The sequence below is a fragment of the Charadrius vociferus genome, unplaced genomic scaffold (genome assembly GCF_000708025.1).
Source record: "Charadrius vociferus isolate BGI_N301 unplaced genomic scaffold, ASM70802v2 scaffold82, whole genome shotgun sequence".
Classification (NCBI taxonomy): domain Eukaryota; kingdom Metazoa; phylum Chordata; class Aves; order Charadriiformes; family Charadriidae; genus Charadrius; species Charadrius vociferus.
The window spans coordinates 3,132,014-3,158,149 of record NW_009647401.1 but is presented as its reverse complement, the minus strand read 5'-3'; the positions used below and the strand labels follow the sequence as shown (position 1 = coordinate 3,158,149).

Below are 26,136 nucleotides of genomic sequence, written 5' to 3'. Positions count from 1 at the left end.
GTCTGAAGAAATAAAATAATTCTTGAAATGTTGAGATACATTAGAAATTTTGACATACAGCACCTCTTCACCTTTAACAACTGTGAAATTTTAAAATAGGGTTTTTTTAAAGAAAATAACATTAAACAAAAATGTCAGCGCTCTTTTTGTTGTTGGAAGTGGCATGTCAGTCTTTTTTTTGTTATTGTTAAAATACACATTTTTCAAAGAATACATATTTTTCAAAGCATGATTTATCTGTGTGGGACATATTTTTGAAATTATTTACTGTTTAAAATTCATCACTGTCAAGCTTTATAAAATTATTATCTTTTATTGCCAAAGGTTATTTTTGCTAAGTCTTTCACCACAATATTATTTGTATTAGGAAAGGAGCAAGAGGAAGACAAAAATGGCTACTTAATTCTTTTGATAATATTTTGATTTATTTTCATATCTTTCTTCATCATTTTTAACAGATCAACGTTGTAGTGTTACTTTCATTATGTTTGGCAAGATATGATAAAGCTCAACTGCATTTGCTTTCAAGCAGCATGCAAAGCCAAACTATTAAATTATTTTCCTAGGCTTCTATTTTGGGATTTTCTATTACATACGTATGTCTGCATTGTACTTAATAAAATCTGTTTGAATTAGGTAAGTTCTACATTTTGTCAAGTTATTAGTACTTTCCAACGAACATATTCCTCTTGCACATAGTGTCACAGTACTGGTAGAGTAACATTCTGAGAATTTGTTTTAATTATTGATGACTTCAGCTTTCAAATCTTAAAAATTTATTGAAAACTAGACCTATGATGAAAGGCAACAATTTATGCTTTGTCAAATTACTAATCTAGTTTTAAGCATGCTTTTGCTTAAAAAGTGCATGTAGTGTTAGCAATTCTAACACACGAGAATTTAAACCTAAAATATCATTGCTATTATGGTTGCTGAAGCTATTGTTTCAGAAAAAGTATTTTAAAGAAGAAATGGCTAATATTTTTTTCTTCCATGCATTCTGTATGAATATGAATAAATTGTGTATTATCTTTGTTGTATGCAACGCAGACCTCATTTTGACATTTCATGTTCATAGTTATTGTACAGTCTCTCAAACTAACAGTCAGTTTAAACAGGGGGAGACTGTTAGCCCTGGAGGAGTTGGAAATAAACACAAATTCAGTGCAAGTGCCTTTGAAGACAGAGTATCTTTAAAGTGTTAATATATTATGGTCGTTTTCAAATTAAAAACTTATTTTGATATTTACATAACACTGTAAAACATCTTTGAAAATAATTTTTAACATGCAAATCTTTCATTGTTTGTGTATATGAGTTACTACCTGATAATGAAAATAATCTATGATTCTTGCTAATATTCTGTAAAAAGAGGGAAAAAACTTTCTTCAAGATTTCAGTGATCTAAGATTTATATGACTGCCTAACATTTTTCAGCAAGGTTCATTCTTTGCTTTATTCAGCTTCTTTGAGATTAACAATCAGACTTTTCCCATGTTTAGGTTTACCTTGGACATTCACCTTTAATGTGAAGTTTTATCCTCCTGATCCTTCACAGTTGACTGAGGATATCACTAGGTATGCATAGTTCCTAATTTTAAACTTCAAAATTACTGTTAGTCTAATTTGAAGGGCATATAAAATTTCTTCTTCAGTTTCTGGATGCCGTAACAGGTTTCACTATTACTGCAAAACACTACAGATGTTCTTATATCAACTGCTTTTTGGAACAGGGTTGAAAAGGCAAAGTGAAAACTTCAGGAAGAAACCTGAGAAAGAAGAATTTAATGATAAGTGGGGATATGATTTGGGTGGGAGGTAAGATGTGAATGATCATATTTGAAAGAAGCCAGTGGTTTATTGTTGGGCTGGGGGTATTGCTGTTAAGAGCGAAGCTCACGGGATCCAAGGTAATTCAGTAATAATCTAGCCTAGGTTGGTGAAAATGTAGTTTTATACATATGCATTACATAAAACCATAAAACATAGTAAAACCTGAAAAATAATTATCTTCCAAAGTTCTTGGATAGAAAGTACTTAGAATGCAGTGGATACTGGGCACGTAAAAAGTAGCATTGCAAGACTAACGTAACAAGTGAGTAGAGTTCCAGGGAATTGGTGCTCATTTTTTCAGGAGTGATGGAAAAGCTGAACACGTAGTTTTGGTTTGGAGTTAGCTGACTCTGCTGGGGCAGGATATATGTTACTGCACATCACATCGTATCAGTCTTGTGCATGAACTAAGGTAGCTACACAAGTGTGTATTTCATATATTACTACAAATAGTAATATATGTATATACAGTGTATTTAAAAGAAGCTGTCTGTGTTTTCTTTGAAAATTTTCAGCAAGCTGGTTGACTTCAGTTGTGTGTTCGGCTGATAAAAGTGTTTTTATGGTTATAGCTTAAAGCTATGTTGCTTAAAATTTAAGCTTCACCTGTAAAACATTTTTTAAATTTACATTATTTACATTAAAAATCTGTGCTGGGGATGTCTACTGATTGTTAACTTCTTAAATTTTGTATAAGACTGTATGCAGTACCTGAAATATTAAATTCTAATACATAGATGTTTTAAGGAAGGCAATTACGGATTTAGTACTAAACTGGATCTCTTTTGTGTGTTACATGACTTGATTATCTTATGAACTGCAGGGCATATTAAAGTTAGAATTTTAAAGCCAAAGCGAAGTTTCAAAGGAAATGCATGGGGTTTTATTTGTAAACCTTAGATACCTGCAGGCTGGAATGTGAAATGAAGGAGTTCCCACGTCAGATTTTGTTACAAACGATACATTTTTTCATTCATTTATATTGGAAATTGGAATTTTTCCTGCTTTTCAGGTTATTTATGAAAGTAATATTGACTTTTAAAAATGGAAGTGAAATTTACTGTGTGGCAGTAATGCTCAAATAATGTAAGGCGTAACAAATTATTAATACATTGACTTATTTGGAGTGACTTGAAAGCTGCCTGGCAGAAAAGGACCTGAGGGTATTGGTGGACAGCCGGCTAAATATGAGCCAGCAGTGTGCCCAGGTGGCCAAAGGCCAACGGCATCCTGGCTTGTTTCAGGAATAGTCTGGTGAGCGGGACTAGGGAAGTGATCGTGCCCCTGTACTCGGCACTGGTGAGGCCCCACCTCGAGTACTGTGTTCAGTTTTGGGCCCCTCACTACAAGGAAGACATTGAGGTGTTGGAGCATGTCCAGAGAAAGGCAACAAAGCTGGTGAGGGGTCTGGAGAACAAGCCTTATGAGGAACAGCTGAGGGAATTGGGGTTGTTTAGCCTGGAGAAGAGGAGGCTGAGGGGAGACCTTATCGCTCGCTACCTGAAATGAGGTTGTAGAGAGGTGGGGGCTGACCTCTTCTCCCTGGTGACAAGTGATAGGACGAGAGGAAATGGATTCAAGTTATGTCAGGGGAGGGTTAGATTGGATATTAGGAAAAATTTTTTCACTGAAAGGTTTATTAAACATTGGAATAGGCTGCCCAGGGAGGGGGGGGATTCGCCATCCCTGGAGGCGTTTAAAAAAAGGGTAGATGTGGTACTTGGGGACATGGTTTGGAAGTGGTTTTGTCAGGTTAGGTTGATGGTTGGACTTGATCATCTTAAAGGTCCCTTCCAACCTCAACAATTCTATGATTTTAAAATATGCTTATAAGATCACATGCATCTCGATAAATTCTGCTGTATCTCTCATAAAGTTGCCTTCGGTAACACTTTCTGTGTTCGTATTTTTGTTTGTTTGTTTTTTCCCCTTTCCTTTGTCTTGCAGATATTTCTTGTGCCTACAGCTTCGTCAGGATATTGCTTCTGGTCGACTGCCATGTTCTTTTGTGACTCACGCCCTGCTTGGTTCATATACCCTGCAGGCTGAGCTGGGTGATCATGACCCAGAGGAGCACCGTGGTGACTATATCAGTGCATTCCAATTTGCACCCAATCAAACTCAAGAAATGGAAGAGAAAGTAGCTGAGCTACACAAAACACACAGGTGTGTCAGATACAGTGAAATTAAACGAAATCCCCATGTCACCTTTGTGTCAATTCTCTTAAGAATACATGTAAAACTGCTAAGCTGAAGTTATTGTTACTTTGGAAACCTTTTGCTATATAACTACAACCTCTTACTTTCATTTATTTAAAAATTTCAGTTTGAAAAGAGCAGCTTCACTAAGATCTCAGAAGAGAACTTTTGGAGAAAATATTTTTATCTGAGCGTATGAATTAATTTAAGCGACATACAGCTAGAATATTTTGGAAGAGTGAAGCTGGAAATCTCTACTGAAGGAATATAATATGCTCTGAAAGAACACTTTCCCTTTAGGGCAAAAATGCTATTGATACTTTACGAACTGAGGTTTTTCTATGTGTCTGAATTCCAGGATTCCACTCAGTTTTGATTCTCAGTTCTTTCGTCAATAAACTCAAAAGCTTATTCAATGGTTTTAGGGGCTTGACTCCAGCACAGGCGGATTCCCAGTTCCTAGAAAATGCTAAGAGGCTCTCCATGTATGGAGTGGATTTACATCATGCCAAGGTATTGGGGATTGGTTTGGTTTGGTTTTGTTTTAGGATAGACATAATTAGTATTAAAGAACATAGTATATATAGATTATTTTAAAAATTTCATACCCTCAATTCTTGGGTATAAGCCTTTTATCTCTTGGTCATGAAAATTACTCAGTTTACAGCTCTGACATCCCTAGAATTTACTTTGAACCTAAGTTTATTTAATGCATAGACATACGCGCAGCTTAGAAATAATATTTTATTCAGAAGAGTGGCTAAATACATTTTGAATGTCAGATTTTTGATGCCAAGGAGATGTGGGGCCATAAAGTAAAGCCTAAACACGTAATTGTTTTTTTAATACCATGAGAGTTAAAAACGGAGTGGAGGGGGCAGGTCTTGGGGGAGGGTGTTTTTTGGTGCTTTTTCCACTCTGGGTAGGTCAAATCAGAATTGCCTAGCAAGATATTTTTTTTTTTAATTAAAAACCCAACAAACCAACTAACCAACCCCCTCCCACTCCCTCTTACAAATCCAGAGTTAAAGTTAATGCATTGTAAGCATATCAGTCCTATATTTAAAAACGAAACCAAGACTTCTAAGTACTGGAGAAACATTGTTTAATTCTGTTTCATATGGAAACAATGTGTACTTTTTTTTTTTGCCATTTTCCATAGACTTTTTCCTGTGTTCTGTTGGAAGCACTTTAAAGAAATATACTTCAATTTTTATACCTGTATATTAACTATGTCTGTAACATTTCTTCATTTTTTAACACAAGTGCAGCATGGCAGTTGACTTGGTCTGTAGTGTTTTAAGGAACTTAGATTTTTAGAGTTTTATTGCAGCTTTCTTTTGCCATAGTGAAGTAATTGTGAGCATTAGAACTGCTGTTTGCCAGGATCTGCTTGCAGCTGTTAGTTATGCCAGTGAAGCAATTTTTTAATGACAGTGTTAGCATTTGATGTATTTGACTTGTTGGGGAGGACGTGAGATTCTGCTGTACAGTTTATCGAAGCGCTATCAGTAAGTGATTAGTTTTGTAGCATGTAAAACTTGCATCAAATGCTGTCAGTGGAAAAGAATGCTCAAAAACCCAGCCCACCAGCACTTTGAAATCATTATGTTGACATTTTGAGGCAGCTATCCATTGCTTCCTATATCTTTACTGAAATAGTAGGTGGCTGTAAAAGATCACCGTGATCACCAACTTGTTCAGATTTCCACTGACTGTTCTAATTTGGAAAGGCCTGTTTTTCTTCTTTTAATATTTGTTGAAATTATTGGTAGCACACCCACCATACCTTTCCTTGCTTGTAAGTTGTTGACTTAGTCCCTGTTGCCAGAATCACAGAATATTGAAGAATTTCCCAGAACTGTGTCATATGCAATGGCATATGAGTGCCAAAGCCATTACTTAGAGTCTAAAGCCTTTCCTATAAGATTAATATACTTGGCATTTTCTGCCTGAAGAGTCTTATTGTCAGGTACCTTCATTTTGAATATTAAACAAGTCCCAATTGCATTATTGCCTCAAGGTATGCCAGCAATAATTACTTGTTTGGAATGTTATTAAACTGATTTTTATGAAATTGTCTCACACGTGTTAGGATTCTGAAGGTGTGGATATCATGCTGGGTGTATGTGCTAATGGGCTGCTCATTTACAAAGATAGACTTCGGATCAACCGCTTTGCTTGGCCAAAAATTCTGAAGATTTCCTATAAGCGAAGTAATTTCTACATCAAAGTCAGGCCAGCAGAAGTAAGTAGTACCTTTCTGTCTTGTTTCTTTTGTGAGATCATTTCTATCCAGCAACAAGGTAACATCCTCATTTTTTTCCCAGATGTCCCCACAGGCTTATGTTGGATTTGAGCAGAACTTAAGAGGGTTTTATTTTCCTCTTCAAGTTCTACTGATTGTATTAAACATTTGTCTTTATTAATAAATGCAAACCAAGAAGAAAATCTCTTTTCTTTTGTTAATAGATGCCATCCTATAACAGTTTTTACAAGGAAAGCTAGTTAACACTGGCCATGTTCTTACTGTCTATACAGATTTGCAGTCCTGGGGGAGAGCCAGACTCTCTTCCTCTTTGGGTATAATTGTTCACTAAATGTCAGTGCATCTAGTTGTATGGGTGTAACTAAAGGCTTGAGTTGCCCTGTAGGACGTTACTACTCTTTCTGTTAGCTGCTGTGGAAATAGTGAATTCAGCTTTCTTTTCAGATACCAGGCAGGGGGGTGGGGGGGTCTGGGGGGGGGGGGGGGGGGTTACAATGTGAACACATTGTAACTGGAAATTTTGGAGAAAAAAAAAAAACCCACCTCAAAATGTCAAACACTATAATGCTTTTTCAAATTATACTATAAAATGTTTAAGGTAGCTTTTACTGTGTGAATTAAAAAAAAACCAAAACAACAACAACAACAAAAGAGAAGTCTAAATACCAACAGTACAATACGAACATTGTAGTTTTTTAAGTTTTGGAATACACATGTATTGTCATTTACTCACTAATGGTGCAGAGATGTAATAGTTTTGCTAAGAAACTATTATATAGTGAAACAGATTGCTTAACTCTGCAATATGGATTTCAGACTTCTGTTAAATCCAAGGAAAGTGTGCAGCACAACCTGCAGTGCAATTACTTCATGGAGTTCAAAATAAATACATTGGGCAGCTAGTCAGAAAATTAGGAAAGAACACTAAAGTATTATTGGATTTCTCAAAAGAGTCATTAGTACAGTTAGGAAGTGATAATGTGATTATTACCCATCATAACTAGCCTGCCAAGTATAATTTTATTAAAAGGCTGGAAATTCTGATTTTTTATTTTTTTTTAAATCTTATGAAGTCTTATGAGAGGAGAATTACATCTTGTTACAGTAATGGAACTATCTGAACTCTGCCTGCAAGTTAATAGCCAGCTTAAGGAAATGGGTTAATTTATTTGTGGATTCTTTCCAGCTGGAACAGTTTGAGAGCACTATCGGGTTCAAACTGCCAAATCATCGGGCTGCTAAAAGGTTGTGGAAGGTTTGTGTGGAGCACCATACTTTCTTCAGGTAAATCGTAATTCTCTGCTTCCCCTACTTTGCCAGGTATGCTCATATCTTTCTTTGAAAGGATATGAGGAAAGTTGAGGTTTCCCCCCTCTTTGTCCCTAATTTCTCAGTTCAGTAACACCTCTTGGACAGAAGACACTACTGATCGTTGACCCCCAAATTACCAATTCTGAAGGTCTCGAGTACAATTAAATGTTTATTTAAACTTTCAGAGTGCTAAAAGTATGGAACTAAACTAGTGATCACATGTAGGACTTGCTGAGACATCCACTCTTCAGAGTGACTATCTAGAAAGCCACTGTACTCCTTCATAAGAAGCTCTCAAGGCTTGACAGTAATCTTCATTCACTTTTCAGAATATTCTGCTGAGTGTAAATGCTTACAGCTGAATTTTTGCTTATCTATAAACTGGGCTGAGTTCACAGTCATTCTTTAAAGAACAGAGAATCACTTTTAAAAGAGACTACTATTTGTTCGTGTAATCATAACTTTCTTTGCATTTTTACCCAGTAACTGATAAACATAAAATTCTGAATTGAAACTGTGGTCTATTCGTAAACAAGCACTTCAGCAATAGGCCACAGACTTGTGTCTCTTTCTACTTCCTCCATAGAAAAGGAATTTGAAAAGTCTTCATTTGATTTTTATAATAGCACAAACTCCATGAGGGATTGCATGAGACCCATGCAGTCTGTGAGTCACAGATTTAAGTTGAATCTAATATGCATTGAATAGGCATTGAATCTGAGTTTCTTGCTTCATATGAGCACAGTAACTAGGGTATGTAAAGGGTAAGTGTTCTCCTTCACCAGCCTGTTTTTGTCTATTTTAAAAAAGCAATTGTGTTTTAAGGCAGATGCAGTCCCGTCTAAGCTGTATGTACTTGCTAGACTAAGACCTTCAAAGAACTTGAGGAACACGACACCTAAGCAGTTCATTACTTGTACTCTCTCCCTGCACAGTTTTCAGTATTGAGATTTTCATTGAATGGAGAATATTCTTGAATGCTATATTAGAATTTGTGCTGAGATTGGCAGTCAGTCACAAAATGCTTAATTTAGAAGCACTTCTTTTTTAAATCCTGAGCAATGATTTTTTTTAATGTTTGATATAATTCACTGGTTAGGTTTATTAAGATACATAGTCCACCATTCTCTTCTTAAATATTTGAAGTCTGCTTTGGCTGGTGATGTCCATTACCACAAATATCATGCAGTTCTGTCTGCAGTGAAAAGTTTATCAATACTCTTCAAATAACTTATGCAGTGGTTTGCTTTGCTGGGAAATTGTATTTCCTAATTTTATAGTAATAAAACAGACCTCAATAGGGAAAAAACAAATCTTACGGCAGTCAAAAATCCTAAACTGAGAACTACCATTTGCAGATATAAGTTTCCAGGAGCATTAATACATATTAGATAAACTTACCACAGAAGTTCTGACATAATGAAAATAATTGGATTTTATTCCAATAAGAAGTGGCTTTTCCTAATCAGGAATGACATTGTAATGAGAATTATGTAACAAATACTTGAACCATTGTGTAAAATCCATATACTCCACTGATGTCATCAGACAAAATCCTCAGAACCTCTCATCCTGATTTAAAAACAGGAAAATAAATCCAGCTCTATTTTTCTCCAAAGATAAAAAGCAGAAAGCAATTGCTACAGTCCAGGAGACTTGTAGCTGTTTCAGAGCATGTGTAAAGCTTGTGTACAATACCACAGACAATTGTATTCAATCTAGATGTATTAGCTTCCAGATCTCTTAGCATCCCCTATATAACATTGTGAGATTCCTTGTGTGGTCTTTTGCAACGTTTCGTTTTTTCTCAAATAACTACATTAAGATCCATCTTCTTATAACGTATGGGAAATTCAGCCAGCATATGAAGTTATTTATAAAAATTTGTAATGACCTGTATTGAAATTGACAACCAAAAGGCATTGGATTCACTTGTTATCAGCTCAGCCTTACAGGATTCCAGTTACATTTTCAAAGAGCAGCAATCTGCTTTAAGAAATACAGTCAGACTATGTATCTACCTAAATCTTTTGAGGTAAGCTTAGTCTGCAACTCTGGACCTTACCCAAAGGCTGTAGAAACCTACTTATATTTCTGCTTTATGATGTTTTATTTAAAATTTTCATGATTGTTTCAGTGTCTCCCCAGAATGTCTTGAAATGGTAAAAGCATAGTCTTCAGTTATTTTATGTAATTAAGCCTGTAATATAAAAAATCCATTCAAATACCCTAAATCAGGAAGTAATTAGTTCTCTTGTTTTTTTCACATTAAAAGATTAAAAGTTTATCTCAGCAGGGTGGAAGATAAAAATGGCAGTTAATGCTGTAGCCTTGCCAAGACTGGAAAAGAACAGAAAGAACCTTGGAAAAACCCTCTTAGCTGTCTTCCTCTTAATGCATAATGCACTATCTCTTGGAAATAATGTGGAGAAATAAATTGTCACAAAGATTGCAAAAGGCTGCTTTATAGAAGCAATGGAAGTGAAGCTCCAGATGCTTGAGATTTTATTGTGTAATGCAGGCCTTAGTGCAGAAGGGTGGATTAGTCTGTCTTGAATTCTGTTTTCTTTAAAAACCTGTTGGAGCAGATTAGGATTCAGGTGCATACATATGCATTTTAGGCATGCAGGATTGGATTCTTCTGGCTAGCACTCTGACCAAGCCATAAACATCCTCTCTTAGAGAAAATGGTAACCTTCTACCTAGCTCACCCTTCTTTTTGCTAAATATCTGAAAATTCTTCAGTTTTGCTGAAATATCTTTAGAATGACTGTCAGTTTTCAGAACACCCACCACTGGATACTGTCTTAACGTATGTTGGATCAGATTCCACTGACGCAGATATTCCCCGTGCAAATGCTTCAAAAGAGTAGAACAAAGTCAGCATACTTTAAAGTCTTGCTTGCCCATCTGCGCCATTTTAAGTCCAAAGGGTACAGTAGCTGCTGATTCTGCTTGAAAGAAGCTGATGTTCAATAGCTTCTCATTCTTTGCAGATCCTCAAATCAGAAAGCTCTATCTGTAATAGTCTGATGGTTTTATACAGGGAGAGAATAGGCCATGGAGACTGCCATGCTGGGTGAGCATGTATTTATGGCATTACGTTGATCCAAGGAGCAACATCGAGGACCTTTCTAGAGAAGCTGAGACTGAAGAGTTCCTGCAGTGATGACTGTTTATCCTATCTGCAAGGATGGCACTGGAACAAACAGTACCCTCGATGTTGAAGCTGATGGCTTAGATTTCAAAAACAAAGTACAAGCAATGAGAGTTAGGTGAATAAGAGCTTGAAGATCTCATACTTTAGTATGAAGTAGGAAGTTCAGGGAGGTATAGAAGACCTGTCTCTTCAAACTCATGTGGTGTCAAAAACTGGTGGAACAAAGTAGAATCCCTCATAGCAAAATGTGCCACATTGTTACTTAGACTTTCTGACATTAACACTTGGGTACAAACATACATACCCCACAGTAACAGCACTTGTAACTGAATCTGTTTTTCACACTTTTCACAATATAATTTATTCTCCCCCCTCCTTATATCCAGCAAGCATCAACTTATACAAATCTATAAATGGCACGGTAAAGAAACTAGAGTCTGAATCTAGCTTGTTAAACTTGTTGCTGTTGGGTCACAATCCTACAGCCATCTCAATCTTTTTTTCACTTGATACCACCTTCTATGCAGCTTTGAGATGCCATTCCCTAACTTTGAGGAATAGCAGCTGCCGTATCGATACCTCAGAATATAGGAAAGACAGTGGAAGTAGGATGTGTAGTTTCTACTGAAAGTAACATTCTAAGGAGAGAGATCTGAGAGGTATTCTGCATGGACCTATAATGGCCTCACCTTTCTAGAAAAAATACCATTTAACCAAGATAGCACAAAAAGATAAGGATCCCAGATGCTTAGTCATACTGTGGAAAATGTGGTGGTTATCAGCATCACTTCAATTCCAACTGCAAATAATTAATAACATGCATTGTTTTAGAGGTTCTTCTGAGAGCTTATAGTAGAATCCTTTCTTGGAATGCACAAATCGTGTGGTGAACTCAAATTGAAACATAGTAAGTAGCTTTAAAGTACCTCATTAAATACATAAAACAAAGCCTTTGTAACTGACTTTCCTCATATTTACTTTTTAGACTTGTATCACCAGAACAGCCTCCAAAAGCAAAGTTTCTCACCTTGGGTTCCAAGTTCCGCTACAGTGGACGTACACAAGCACAGACACGACAGGCTAGCAACCTCATAGACAGACCAGCTCCATACTTTGAGCGCACTTCAAGCAAACGTGTTTCCAGGAGCCTTGATGGAGGTATGAAATCTGACTGACTTCTTCGGTGTAATGATTACATTATGTGTTGTCACTCAGATCTGACCAGTATTCAAAAATGTTAACATTATGGATGGCCAGAATGTAAATGGACAAATTTATGAATTTCAGTTTCTGATGGGTGTTGTGAGGAGTAGCCACTTTGGTTACTTGTCAATTTTAGGTGACCTAAGCAGCAAGTTAAGTTACTGTCTACGTTGTATGGCACTGCTGTGAATATATGGAGTATGCTATATTGGACAGACAGCATCTGTGTTCACTGCTCATACCTGTTTTATGGGATAGGCATGCACTATATGCTGTTGATTAGAATTATTTGGTAAGCAGCATCTTTTGGGCTCTGGGTTTGCCTGAGTAGCTCTCTACACGAAACAGGAAAGGCAGAACAAGTTTTTTTCTTCTACTTTTGTATCATTTTATTCAGTATATTGTTATCCCAGTATATTTATTAGTTACTTCTGTGTTCAGGTAACAAGTTTTATGTTGAGGTTGTTTGAATATCCAAAATTTGTGTCATTAATGGTGTCTGGTCTTGAGCGGAAATACCTTCTGGTTTCCTTTATTGGAAACGGATATGCTTTCCAAAGGCAGGTATAGTAGGACTATGTGTGAGAGATGTAGAAGCACGTGTTTTACTCCAAATCACTTCTGAAATAAATATAAGCTAGAAAAATTCTTCAGAAGTAATTGTGAAGCTTGACTTTTATTCTAATGAAGTTGTGTATGCCTGAATCTAAGTGAACTGTGACAGTGGTATGACTTTAGCTACAATTCAGCTGTTAACTTTACCATTTTCTCCAAAAATCTTTTACTTAGAAGACTTTTACTTCTGCAAATACTCATTTTTATGTACTGGGATAAATGAGCAAACTGGCACTTGCTTGAGAAACCTACAAAGTCTTACCTTCTGAGAACCTAAGCAAAAAAAGAGGCAAAAGTGCTTGTGCTGGTAGTGTGCTATGAGTCCTTCTGTCAACTAAAAGACTCATCACCACCTCAGTGTTACTGTCTGAGTTGGTTTTAGTTCCTGTGCTTCTTTTGGTTAGAAACAATTGGATTTCTGCCCAACTCTTGGAGATTGTATCAGCAAGCCTTTCTGAGATCCCTTGGGCATCATTTGAAGAATGCAAAGGTGTATGCATGTGTGTGCAGGCCATCACAGTCAAAATTTTGAGTGTGATGAAACATTGCTCTTGTTTTTCAGGTTTTTTTCTCCTTAATCATCTTTGGTTTCATCTCAAATGAAACCTGCTATTCCTGGGAGCATTTAAGACATCTTGCTGGTGTTGCCATCTGCAGACTGTAATAGGTTTAAACTGTGTTCATTGGAAATCAAACTTAAATATTGTTTGTTCTTCAGGCAGTAGTCCAGATGTAGGTTCATACTGTGAGTGTACACTTGAATCAAGAAATCCTGTAGAGTGTAGGCTTGCACTCTGCCTCTCCTTTGTGAGCAGCATGTCCAGTGCTATTGTTCATCCCAAATACCTAGAGCTGCATATTTAGCCTTGTAAGGGTTACTTTTGCTCCACTCCCACCTCGCCCTCACTAGAGGCACTGCAGAATGGAACTGGAGGAATGGGCTAAAGGGAACCTCGTGAAATTCAACAAAAATAAATGCGAAGTCCTGCATCTGAGGAGGAGTACACCGATACATGCTGGGGGACCAACTGCAATGAAAGCAGCTTTGCAGAAAAGGACGTGGGGCCTCCCGCTGGACAAGTTGAACATGAGTCAACAGTGTGCCCTTACAGCAAAGAAGTCCGACTGTAGTATCCTGGGTTGTATTAGCAAGAGCATAGCCAGCACATTAGAAGAAATTACTGTTTTTCTCTGTTCAGTACTTTGTGAAGACCGTATCTGGAGTACTCTGTCCATCTTTGGGCTCCCCAGTATTACATGGGCATTGATATATTGTGATGAGCCCAGTAAGGGCCACCAAGCTGGCCAGAGGGCTGGGGTCTCATGGTGTATGAGGAGAGGTTGAGGGAACTGTGGTTCTTCAGCTTTCAGAAGAGGAGGCTATAGTGAGATACTGCTGTCTTACAGCTACCTACAGGGAAGGTATAGAAAAGAGGGAGCCACACTTTTCTTGGAGGATCCCAGTGATAAGGCAATGGAAAGTGCCTGCAAGTTGAGACACACCAAATATCAGTTAGAAATAAGATTTTGTTTTGTTTTGTTTAGAAAGACCTTGGATATGCTCAGAACTCAACTGAACAAGTCCCTGAGCAACCTGGTCTAATTGGTTCTGCTCTGAGCAGGGAGTTTGACTAGCCGACCTCCAAATGTTCTTTCCAACTTAAATTATTCTGTGATTTGCCAAAAGTTACTTGTGGAACTTGAGGGATGTATACTCAAGAAATGCTCTATTGGCCACCCAAGAAGGGATCAGAAGCTTAAATTGTAGAACTTACTACTTAGAGAGGTCCTAAAAGCATAACATCCCAAATCCCACAGTTGCCGTTAGCTGGCCTTGGCTTCTCAGTAGCTTAAGGGAGTCTCTGATGTGGAGCAGAGACTGTTTTCAAAAGAGGATATCCCTCAAAGGTACTCCAAGAAATGCCTCTTGCTCTCAACTTTCTGCACCTTGGCTTTGTGTAGTCAAGGCATATGGAGGTACTACAGGAGATTGCTAAATTAATTAAGTTTATATCAAAGTCGTGTTTATTAAAGCTGCTTAATTTAATGAATTCTCCTGTATTTCCTTACTACTATTTTGACTGAGCCAGTCATCTTAATTTGAAAAAAAGACATCCTGCTCATTAATCCTATTATGCTGAATCAAATTAGAGGAAAAAATAATTTAAGGCCTTTAACTCCCTTGTGCTTTGACTATATTCAAGTATACATATTCAGTATTTCCCCCTTCCAGTTTTCGTAAACATATAGGGAGGAAAAGTCTTACTTTCACTGAGCTGTTGTTTCTGCAGTTTTGCTAAAGTTCCAGAATAAAAATAGTGTGACAGTTATATGCGTAGCTATTTCAATAGTGCATTAAAACAGCCCTCTCACAATACTGAATTTCCACAAAATACTCTTGCCTATTTCTGTCCTTTGTTAGGGTGATTTACACAGTCACAAGAACAGTACTTTCAATTTGTCTTCTGAGGCTAATCAGAAAGTTGATACTTAAAGACCTACCTGATATTGTGAGGTTTTTTTTCCCTTCCATAGTAAGTGCACATTATATGACAAGGGTACATTGCTGTTCATATCAGTGCAATCGTAGAATCATAGAATTTTTGCACAGCCAAGAAGATGAAAAATATTGTATTACTCAGTATGTAGCCTGTATTGCTCATTGCTGACATCACCATAAATCATTTTGTTAAGAAGTCTTAAAAACAAAATGTTCCAACTTAGCCCAATTAACCAAAATTATTTTGTTCTCTAATAGCTCCCATGGGTATCTCAGACCAAAGTCTGCTAAAAGACTTCCCTGCTGCTGGAGATAAAATCATTGACATTGAAGCTGCTGGCCAGGCCAAGTTAAAAGAAGATGGTAGAGAAGAAGATGGAAGCCCAGTCAAAACTCCACAATTAGAATTGACTCAGGATGGAAAGGTATGGCTGACTTTCACACCAAAATTATTTGTTCATGTGGTGTCCATGTGTGGTTATTTAGTGCATATCACTTCTGAGCATCATACAGAACATGGTATTAAAATATAAAAGGAAAATTCTCTAGTGCTTTCTGTAGGTTTAACTTAATCTAAGTGTATGTAAGCAAAACAGAATACAAACTTCTGAATGGCATCACGTAGGGTTTCTTTTATTGCTATAATTTAATCTGAATTCTCAGTAAGCTTGCATGAGTTCTTGAAACAAATGTTTCAAAGACTAAATAATGTTTTATTCATTTCCTTAGTTTGTTTAGATTTTTAGAAAATTGTTAGTATATCCACAGTTGTGTACATTCTACAAAGTTGGGTATATTATGACTGTGTTTAATTACCACAGGAAACGGTATTGTTTTAGTAGCCATTGCAGAATTATTTCATCCTTTAAAAACTTGCATGTTGACTGAGGCACAGATTTCTGTGAAAAGTGAAGTACTTTGATCTGTTCCTGTTGCAAACGACCATTTACTTGTCTTGTCTTGTTTGTTTGAGCTACTGGGGGAATAGGTCAAAAAATTAAATTTAGATCTTGTATGCTTTGATGTAAAATTTTCTTTCCAAAGTGTCAGCTAAAATCTGCTGCTCTTCTCTCTTGGAGACTATTTCTTTTTCTGGCAGTTCTCCAGAACTTACTTTCCTATTTAGAGTGTAATTTTGTTTTCAAACATTTTTGCAAGTTAGCTACCCATTTGATTCCTAGGGGAACTGCTGAGTTGCTCTGTGTGGTTCGCATGCTTCCACTGCATTCAAGTGTAGGAAGGGAACAAATACCACCAGTTGCATTTTTTTTGTTTGCTGGCAAGTTGAAATAATTTTGAATTACCCTTCAAAAAAGGCACACAGAGAGATTCTTTATGGGAGAAAAATGGTAAAATAAATTCCTATGTTTTGACTTTGGGCTTGGTAAAATGGTGATACTCCCTTGCTTTCAAGGTGGCAGTATCTTTCTACGTTTTAATCAAAAGAAATAAAAACCCCACTATTTTGGGGAATTGTTCCAGGAAGCTGTTCAGTAAGGTTTTGTTACTCCTGCCAATTCTGTGAACAGCTTTCTTTCCCCCCTAGCACAGATACTTCTTTTCCTTTCTGGTTCTCTTTAAGTCTTGGAGGAAATGGTTATAAACCCAAGAATCAAAGTGCCAGCTTGTCTTTCGTGTACTGCACTGTCCCCTGACCTTTCTGCCGAAGCTTTGAATGTCTGTCCGCTTCTATCTGTTGTAACTGACTATTACAGTTCAAAAGTGCACAGTTCTTTGCTGCCTGGGAACAAAACATTAGTAATGGGTTCCTTTCATAATCCACAGAAGTAAACAAGTTGGCTGCTTGTAAAACACAAGGGGATTTCTATTTTTAGTTGGCTTTTCTATTGCATTAGTAGAGCTATCCCAGCTTCTAAGTAAAAATTTTCACTAACTAATAATTTCTTTTTTTTCCCTCTTCTTGTGCCTTCAAACTTGCATTTTGTTGTGCTTTCATTCTCCACTGTGCACAGAATTTTTTTCTTCAGCTCACTCACGTACACCCATCATCGCTACCCATCCATTCTGTGTCATCGCATCTCAGAAACCAGCCACCTGTCCCTGAGATGGACACGCTTTCAGATATTTCGGAGGAAGATCCCTTTATTGAGCCCCTCCTTACCATCCCAGACATCTCAGAGGGCAATTCCATGAAAGAAACACTAGATCTTAATAAAAACCAAATAGCTTTACCGAATAACATATTTGACTCTGTGAGACACCTAGCTAGTCAAGGCTCCCCTGCTGTGGAGGGAAAAATCCATACAAATGACTACAAGAGCACTGAGTTGTGTGTCTCATGCAGCTTCATCAGATGCTTTTCTTTTAGTTTCCGCTCGCTGCTTGATGAGGATGGTTATATTACTTTTCCTAGCCTTCCTGATGTTTGCATCTCTTTCCTCCCACCTGGCCTTCAGCACTATATTCCTATTACCTCTCCTTCCTTCATCCCCTCCTTTCTCCTTATCTTTGTGCTGCTTCTGTCTGCTTTCCAGTCTATTCCTTTTTCACTCACATTTTCCCTTCCTCTCGCTCTGTCCCTCTGCTACCTGGAGCCTAAGGTGACTTCCTTTAGTGCTTCTAATGACAATGACCTGAATGACAAAGCAGAGGAAGAGGAGGTGTGTAATTTTCTTGCTTAAATGTTGACACTTGCTCATAGCTTTTATGCTTATGCTCCCAGAGGCTTGCTCGGTTTTGCACACTTCCTAGTATAGGGATAAATCTGCGTGCATGCCTGTATATATATAAGTACTCTCACACACATGTATATCTGTATCTTTCTAACTTTTCTCATTTCTGAAAAAATGCCATTGGGGGATTTTAGTCAATAGATGGTTTTTCTGCCTGAATTCCTACAGCATGCATAATTTCCTTAGATTCCACAGATACTGAGCTGCAGGTAGAGTTGCTTTGTAGTTCAAAATGTTTACGAGCATATAAATCTGAATACTGAAACTGCTGTGTAATAATAGATACATTATGACTTGATACTATTTGCAAGTTGTGTTACTTGCACTATCAGTTTGTGTTAAAAAGCATGTCTCCTGCAGGCATTGACTGCAACGCACCTCTCCAAAGTTCTGTTTAGATCTGAAAAGTGAAATTCCTAAAAGCTGAATTCAGAACATTGTGGATGCTTTAAAATCAGCTTTTTCATTATTCCAGATTTCGGATGTTTCTGCCCTACAAGGGTGTGTGCAAAGTTGAGTCTGTCCAAGGCACTTTTTATTTTTTAAGTGCTTTTATTAATCTTTAGGAGCAGTTAAGGTGGAGACCGATTTCGTTCGTTACCTGGGATTGCAGGTTGTGACAGACTTTAATCACTGGAATCTGAACTTTCTTTGAAATACACAGTTAAAATTGCTGTACAGAAGTCTCAGTCACACTAATACATCGCTCTGATCATCTGGAGCAGTTGACAAAATGCCTCCTTTCCTTACATCTGCTGTGCATGTTACAGCAATGCTACTAGAAAAAGGTGGTTTATTTTGCTCTTCAGAGGAATATTACAAATATTACAGAATCAAAAAGGGGGAGGGCCTGTTCAATGGTACATTTAACAAAGTTTGTTAAACTGATTAAACCAATACAATATATATTGAAAACATGCTAAATACAACATGATATCATTAAAAACACCAATCTAAGTTTAAAATCCTGAAAAACCATGACTTCAAAGACTTTCTCAATTTTTTGGTAACCTAATTCAATCCATCATTTGTGACATAAAATTGCAGAAAATAGAACTCCAGATAAGTGAGAAATAAATAAAAATGCAATTATGTACCACATGATGTGTGCATTCACCCAGAATCCAAAATGTAATGTTATGTGCAATAAGTAAACCCCTCTTCAAATTTATGTACTTTCACAGCGTTGACTTCTAAATGCATCTTTTCCTAAGATTAGCAGTTGATGTTTGTACCTGTGGAAAGACTAGGAAGCGGTTTGCTTTTTAAAGAATGGTGTTCCTTAAGGCATTCAGAATACTTGTAGGTGAGATATGAAGATTAGCTACCATTTCCAACAGAGTGCATTGCAGTTTGAGGATGAGTATATTCACCTTAACAGGGGGATGGAGTGCAAATAACTCATCCCAAGACAGCAACATTCTTAAAATAAATAAGACAGTTTGTAAATACCCTTTTTAGGTGTTCAACTTGAATCCTAGACTGTCTAACCAAACGAACTCATGCATTAGATTCCATTTTCCCATCAACTTGTTGCAGAGTTTAAGGTGCTTACCACAGAAATTATGCATACCATTTTTTTTGTCTTTACTCATTCTTAAATTTCCATCTGGGAAAACATGGAAAAGTACAGCAAGAAAGGGACATAGTGTGAAACTTCCATTTCTCATGCCACTTATGCCAAATATTACTTCAGCCATTCTACAACAATGTAGGTGAAGGAAGACCAAAGTCGCTTAATAATTTCAACAACATCTGGGGCCGAAACAGTAAAGGTCTGTAAATATAGCACGCTTTGCAGCATTTACAAAGAGATGAAGCCTCTATGTTACTCTGTCAGCGTATGTTAACCGCTCCTTTTCTTGATAATTTGCCACGTGCTCACATAGGTGGAATCTGAAGAGGAGGAAGAACAGCAGAAGGTGCATGGTTGTTTTTTTACAATTAAATCTGACTGTAGCTGCCTGCCTTGTTAGCACGCTAAATTTTCTGTGGATGTAATCTGAATAGTGCCTTTTCACTTTACCATTTTGTTTCCTTTATTTAACTTTTTATTTACTTGCTGGTACATTTTATGTTTTTTTTTTTTTTTTTTTTTTTGTGTGTGTGGCTTAATTTCACAGAGCAATTCCTTGAGAGTAGACGGGGAAAATATTTATGTCAGACATAGCAATTTAATGTTGGAGGTTTGTATATAATAAAAGAAACACTTTCCCTTCTCCCGGGCTGCCAGGCTGCATGGGATGGGAGGTCACTTGCAGGCTGTTATGAACACAGTGCATGAAGTGCATGGGGGAAAACCAGCTTGAAAATGTTGCATGTTATCATTCTGGTTTCTGAGTTTAAATTAAAAAAAAACAAACCAAAACAGGCAACCACCAAAAAAATCCAAACCAACCAACCACAAAAACCCCTCAGCTTGAATGTTGAATGTACATTTTGTATATTTTTACTAGATGTTTTCAAGGTGACAACTGGGAATAATAGCCCTATTTAGATAAAGCAAACACATCGGTCTAATTCATAATCCTAAACGGGACTTTTATACATTGCTCCTCAATGTGTGCATCTTCTGTTGAGCAGGGTTTCTAGTTTCCACCAGTTTAATCAACCTTTATGAAACACATTATCTGAATAAATTGACTTAGTGTAAGGCACAGGCAGTGATAGTATGGAAAAACTAATTCTCCTTCTCATGCTCATTGATTTTAGGAGCTTTGAGAAATGTATGTGAGGATTGGATTTTTAAGGGGAATGTTTAGATATGCTTCTGAAATCTTTGCCTTTTTTTTTTTTTCGTTTTTCAAATGGAAGTAATTCTTGCTTCGTAAATGTTGGTTTTCATTGAAGATGAGCAACAACAAAGAGCTTTGAAGAGTATGTTAGTGTCTAGTGTTTTGTCACTGAAGTAGAGATTATTATTATAAGAATTTCCATATAGTCTGTTAAACTGGATTATTTTATCAAGACTGTAGTCATATTAGGTGTCATTTAGCTTGTGGTTAATAACATAAACTAGTAACTGAAGAAACTTTAGAAAATCCTACTGCTGTCTTTAATTTATTTTATTCATCCAGATGGGGCTATAAATAATTCCCTTTGTCACAAAAACTGTCTCTTCAAAAATCACTGGCTTTGTTCAGTAATAAGGAGATGTATGGATCGCAGTAACCAACTAATAAGTTTTTTGGCTTTTTGCAGCTTTTGATCACTATTGAAACTTTGCTTGTGTATAACGTACTAAAGCACTGAAAGTGTGCATTGCATAACTGTGCTTTGATCAAGTCCAAGAAATGTGCCTTGTGTCAAGCCAACAGGTTTTAAAATTATGACGTGATTGTTATGAGCTTCAGTTGGGTAGTAGAATGCCTTTGGCATAAGGTTTTATTTCACCCAGATAATACATACTTTAGGGGGACATATTTAATGTCTCATTTGTTAGTCCTAGATTAAACGTGAAGCATTGGTCCTGTGACAATATGAACCTACTGAGTTGCCAGAAGGGGAGAGATTCCTAGTGTTCAAAGTGCATGTGTGAATATTTGCAGAATTAGGAAATATATGTGCAGCTCCAAACTATTGCTGGTGCTGAACATGCTTCACTGAAAAGAAATTAGAAACTAATGAGTTTGTATTGGGTTTGGATTTTTTATGACTTAAGACAGGGTGTCTTTGCACTGTGACCACTGACTATAAAATCCTAACCAAAATGTTAAATTTCAAAATGTTCTGTTACAAAGTATATAAAATCTTTGTACAAAACCCAGTTGCTGTACCTAAATTATTGTATCTGGTAACATTCTTTTGATAAAACTTCATTAATAATTACATCGGCATTGATATTATTCCATTTTAATCTTCAGCCTTTGAATTCTGTACTAGAAATGGATCTGAGGCTTACACTCGAATTTCACCACAGAATACTGAAAAAATATTCATGTGTTAGAGTGTGCATAACCGGCATAAGCTTTTCTCAAGACCTGGCATGCCGAAAGGAGGGCAGATTATGAAAGTGGAATGAAAACTGCCCTTCCCATGAAAGCCCAGCGTCGTATTTAAAGGATAATAAATTTCGAAGAGAGCTAAGCAGATAGACTTTTGCCTGCTTAGCAGAACAGTTGTGTTTCTGCGTAGCTCCTGATCCTTATGTCTGCTGCTGTGTGTGGTATAAAGTGAAAGACTAGCTTGTAGACATTTGATCCAAGGTGCTACAGCTTTGCCTCAATGGGTCATCACAAAATCTAATTCAATATTCACACTGTGCTGTCCCTACCTGAGTGCTGTGCCCGCTTTCAGGTTCTTAAATGTGGAATTGGCAGATATCAGGTTTTAAGTCTTTAAATCTGATTCTTCCAGTAAGTTTAATCCTACATGACAGGCACAATGAGTAGTCCCTATGAAGTTAAGCAGGTGTTAGTTGTTTGCATATTTGGCCCTGTAGTATTGCCTTCACAGAACTAAGTATTCTTCATGGAGCTTGTACTATAAAGAAAGATACGTTTTTGTAATGATTTTTGGGTTAGACTGTTGTTTACAGCTGCCTTCAGTAATGTTAGTTGTGCAGTATCGCAAAAATGCTTGCTTCTGTGCTTACAAATTTTAGATGAAAGCAAGCAAGTACTGGAAATTATTATTGTTTCATAGGGCTAGTAGTTTCATGTTCTGGATGAAAATAGCCCTCTGTTAAATAACCTTGCACAGCATTATTTTTCCTTTGCCTTAAAATATGGAAGAAACAGCGTATGAGTGGCCCTTCATTACAAAAACAAAACCAAAAAAATCTTAGTTCCCTTATAGCCTTAAACTTTTTTATTTTAAGGCACTCTAAAGAAGAATAGCTCTTCAGACACAAGGCACTTTCCTTGGTTGGATTTCTTTTTTTGCCTTTTTTTTTTTTCCAGTTAAGTTTGCTTTTGTTGTCGTGTTTTGTCCTACTTTGTTTTACGTTGCGGGTTGCTAGGACCTGGATAAGACCCAGGACGACTTACTGAAACACCAGGCTAGCATTAGTGAGCTCAAGCGCAATTTCATGGAATCCACACCTGAACCACGCCCAAATGAGTGGGAAAAGCGGCGTATCACACCTCTGTCGCTACAGACACAAGGGGTATGTCACTGCAGACACTTGTCCGCATGCGTTTCCGTACAATCCTGTATGTAATACAGTAGATGTAGTTTGTCCTTTAGATTAACACTTTCTTTGGCTAATGTAATATTTGTTTATACTAAGTATACATTAACTTTTTACCACTTACTGTTGGACCTGACTTTGTCGGGAATGTGTGGAATTTTATTCTTCTACAAGAACAACTGCATTAGAATCACTAGAAAAAAATTGCGGTGATGGCAGTATTTTCCTGTGTATTAAGGACAGCTTAAATTCACTTTGATTTACACGTATTAATGGAGGTAACTTTTCAGTGACAGTAGAACTTTTCCCTCCTTTTCCCTCTCTTTAGCTCTTCACAGACAGCTTGTGCATAAAGACACACACAGCCTGTGTGTTGTTTCAGAAGGACCTTACATGACCAGTTAATTTACAATGGTGACTTCTTCAGGACATATTTAATGTAGTTATTAAAATTTACTCACCTTAAACTCTAAAAGTCTGTAAAATGAGTGTACCTACTTTTTCTCTATACCTCCTTCCTGACTGAACCTTAAAACAGCAGTTTGGAAAATGATTTTCTACAAATATCTTCCTGGATGCTTGTGGCAAAAAAATTACCCAAATAAACTTCTCTTGCTGTTGTGAAACTTTTAGTTTTATGAGGAGCTCTTTGCTGCTTCTTTCATATAGTAGAAGAGCAAATCAATCTTGAAAAGCAATCATTTTATCTTCTGTTGTTATCCTTTTCTTCCACCATTTTTCCTACCCTTCACTCCTAAATGTATTGTTGTCCTGTCCCATTAAATTCTTAAGTATTCTCTTCAGTTCCTAGAGAGGTGAGCTTTCAATCAAACTTGCTTGATGCTACCAAATGATTTTTGTTAATAAGACATTATTTCAATAAGATACTTAAGCAATCTGAGCTGTGACTATGTGCATACAGATAATACAGTCACTGACTATGGATCACTTCTTTAATGACTATTTTGTTAATTTCTTGGCAGTAACCATAAATTATTCCTCAGATTTCTGAGTAATACCTGAATAGTTCTACACACAGTGGTATATGCATAGGTACAAACACTGGTCAGATTTTCAGACGTCCACGTCACATTGGTTCATTTAATAGCTATAAGTGTCTTTTTGGTTAAAATAGACATGTATGTAAAAGCGTAACTTAATTTTTGTTTTGTGGTTGTGTGTATTTTCTATGTTGACTTCTTTGTAGTGAAGTCGAGGCCCCTCGAAGTCTTTATCTCTGTATTTTTTTTCCTCATCTAGTATGTTCTATCACCTTCAGATGGTTTGGCTTTATGTTTATGTATAGCGTGTGTCTGTCTCATTGCTTGTTGATTTACACTGGTTTTATGAAATGAAAACCAAATAGAAAAAAGGAGACCACATTTTCCAAGTGAAACTGCTGCCTGCGAAGGAGAAGCAATGGACTGCAATGACATGGATTGCTGGAGCAAAACCAGAGGAAACCGATAAGGTGGCTGCCCTGAAACCTACTGCCTCTTTGCTGTATCTGCTGTGGGCTAGCTTGAGCACTTCTTTCTTTTTTTCCCTGATGGAGATAACTTTTTTTAAGCCAGTACTGAAAGGAGAAGTTTGAGTTGTAATCCAGGATCTCTGTGTGTGTGTATATGTGTATATACACACATATATGAATGCCAGCAACATTCTGCTTAAGCACCAAACTAGCTGTGAAGTTCTGAATGGCTGCTATTTGAAAAGAAAACCTATTTTTCACTGGAAAATTAGTGTGTTTTATGTGACTAGGATGACAGCAAAACACGTATTTCCATTCTACATGGAAATCATTGTCTGCAGTTATTTGACACTTCACACAAGAACTTTTGCTTTACGTGTTCACTATGTGATCATTATTCAAACCAATAATGCTGTAGAAGCAACTTGATTTCAAAGGCAACCTGGTTCTGAGTACCTCCACGCTTCTGTACCTCTCTTTTCGTCCAGGAAAAGAGGGAGTTTTTTTCTCCCATAAGCTGGTTTAACATCAGTGTAGTGAAAAACACTATATAACCAGTGGGACTACTATCAGTGTGGTAATAATGATGGGTAGCAATTGTGATGTTGCTTTTTTACATCGCTTTTGGGCTATTTTCCACCACCTAGGACTTGGAACAAAAGTACGTTAATGTAAAGCTGTCAGTCCTATTTCAGTAACGTATATAAATGCAAGGTCTGGAAAACAGTGCATTTCCATCCTGAATTGTTTGCTGATGGATGTAGAGAAGTTTGTGTTCAAGTGCTTTATTACCCCCAATTTATAAAATTGCTGGTATTAGGAGACTAATACATTGCACAGTCCTGTTCCTGGACTCTATGTTTCCTTGCCTGTCTTTAGGATGGTTGGACAATAGGCGAGAATAAAGAGGCATACTGCTGCTAATACTCTTTCTTTTCTTCCTTCTTTTGCTCCAGTGAAAATACTTGCAAATAAGTCATATTCTTTGTATGAGAAATGTTATTTTGGGTACATCCCGTTTCTGCCACTATACTTCTGTATCACCATACTGCCACAAATGCACAGCATCTGTGACTTAATTGTAACAGAAATTGTGACACATTGATATGTATGTCACACATAAATATGTGAAATGTTGTTATGTTATAGATACCCACAATATTTTTTTTTAATCCATCCCGTCAACCCACTGCTGCCTGTAAACAGTATTTCATGTTAGTGTATATGACGATGTACCAGAAGGAATTTGCCAGGAATTTAAACATTTTCACAGGCTGATAGGTTATTGTAACTACAGTAATTTGATGAAAGGTGCCAATTCTATCTATACATTTAATCATTTTTACTAAATGCTTCCTCGGGGAACGGGGGTTACATTGTCAAACAAAAGGTGTGATTGGGGTTTTTCTTTTAAAAGATTAGAAGACCAAAAAATTTGCAAGTGCTAAAATGCAAAAAGATGGGTGGTATGGGCCTGTCGTTAATTATGTACATATGTGGGGGAGAGAGAGATGCACACAGTCTGACTACATAAAGATTCCCTGCCCCCCCCTTTTTTTTTTTGCACTGCTTTAAGTGGTTAGAAAGCATGTGGTACCAGAGTATGGTAGAAGGAGCATCATGAACATTTATTGGGCACGGTAAACAAGGGAAAGAAAGTGGGGGTGAGGAACACGTTGCCCTGATGGATATTGAATGTTGCATGAGGGCGGATTTAATAACTTGCATTCACGTTAAATTTTCTTAGCCAC

At 37.0% G+C, this 26,136-nt stretch overlaps 1 protein-coding gene across 1 annotated transcript in view; it reads left to right on the top strand.

Moving 5' to 3' along the window:
* EPB41L2 (erythrocyte membrane protein band 4.1-like 2) overlaps positions 1–26,136 on the top strand; it is a 76,917-nt gene that overhangs the window by 33,889 nt on the left and 16,892 nt on the right. The window contains exons 5-14 of the mRNA XM_009880161.1: positions 1,503–1,578; positions 3,781–3,999; positions 4,458–4,545; positions 6,128–6,280; positions 7,488–7,585; positions 11,758–11,930; positions 15,349–15,515; positions 19,907–19,969; positions 22,744–22,890; positions 24,281–24,385. Of these exons, the coding sequence (XP_009878463.1) occupies positions 1,503–1,578; positions 3,781–3,999; positions 4,458–4,545; positions 6,128–6,280; positions 7,488–7,585; positions 11,758–11,930; positions 15,349–15,515; positions 19,907–19,969; positions 22,744–22,890; positions 24,281–24,385 (1,289 nt within the window). The remainder of the gene's footprint in view (positions 1–1,502; positions 1,579–3,780; positions 4,000–4,457; positions 4,546–6,127; positions 6,281–7,487; positions 7,586–11,757; positions 11,931–15,348; positions 15,516–19,906; positions 19,970–22,743; positions 22,891–24,280; positions 24,386–26,136) is intronic.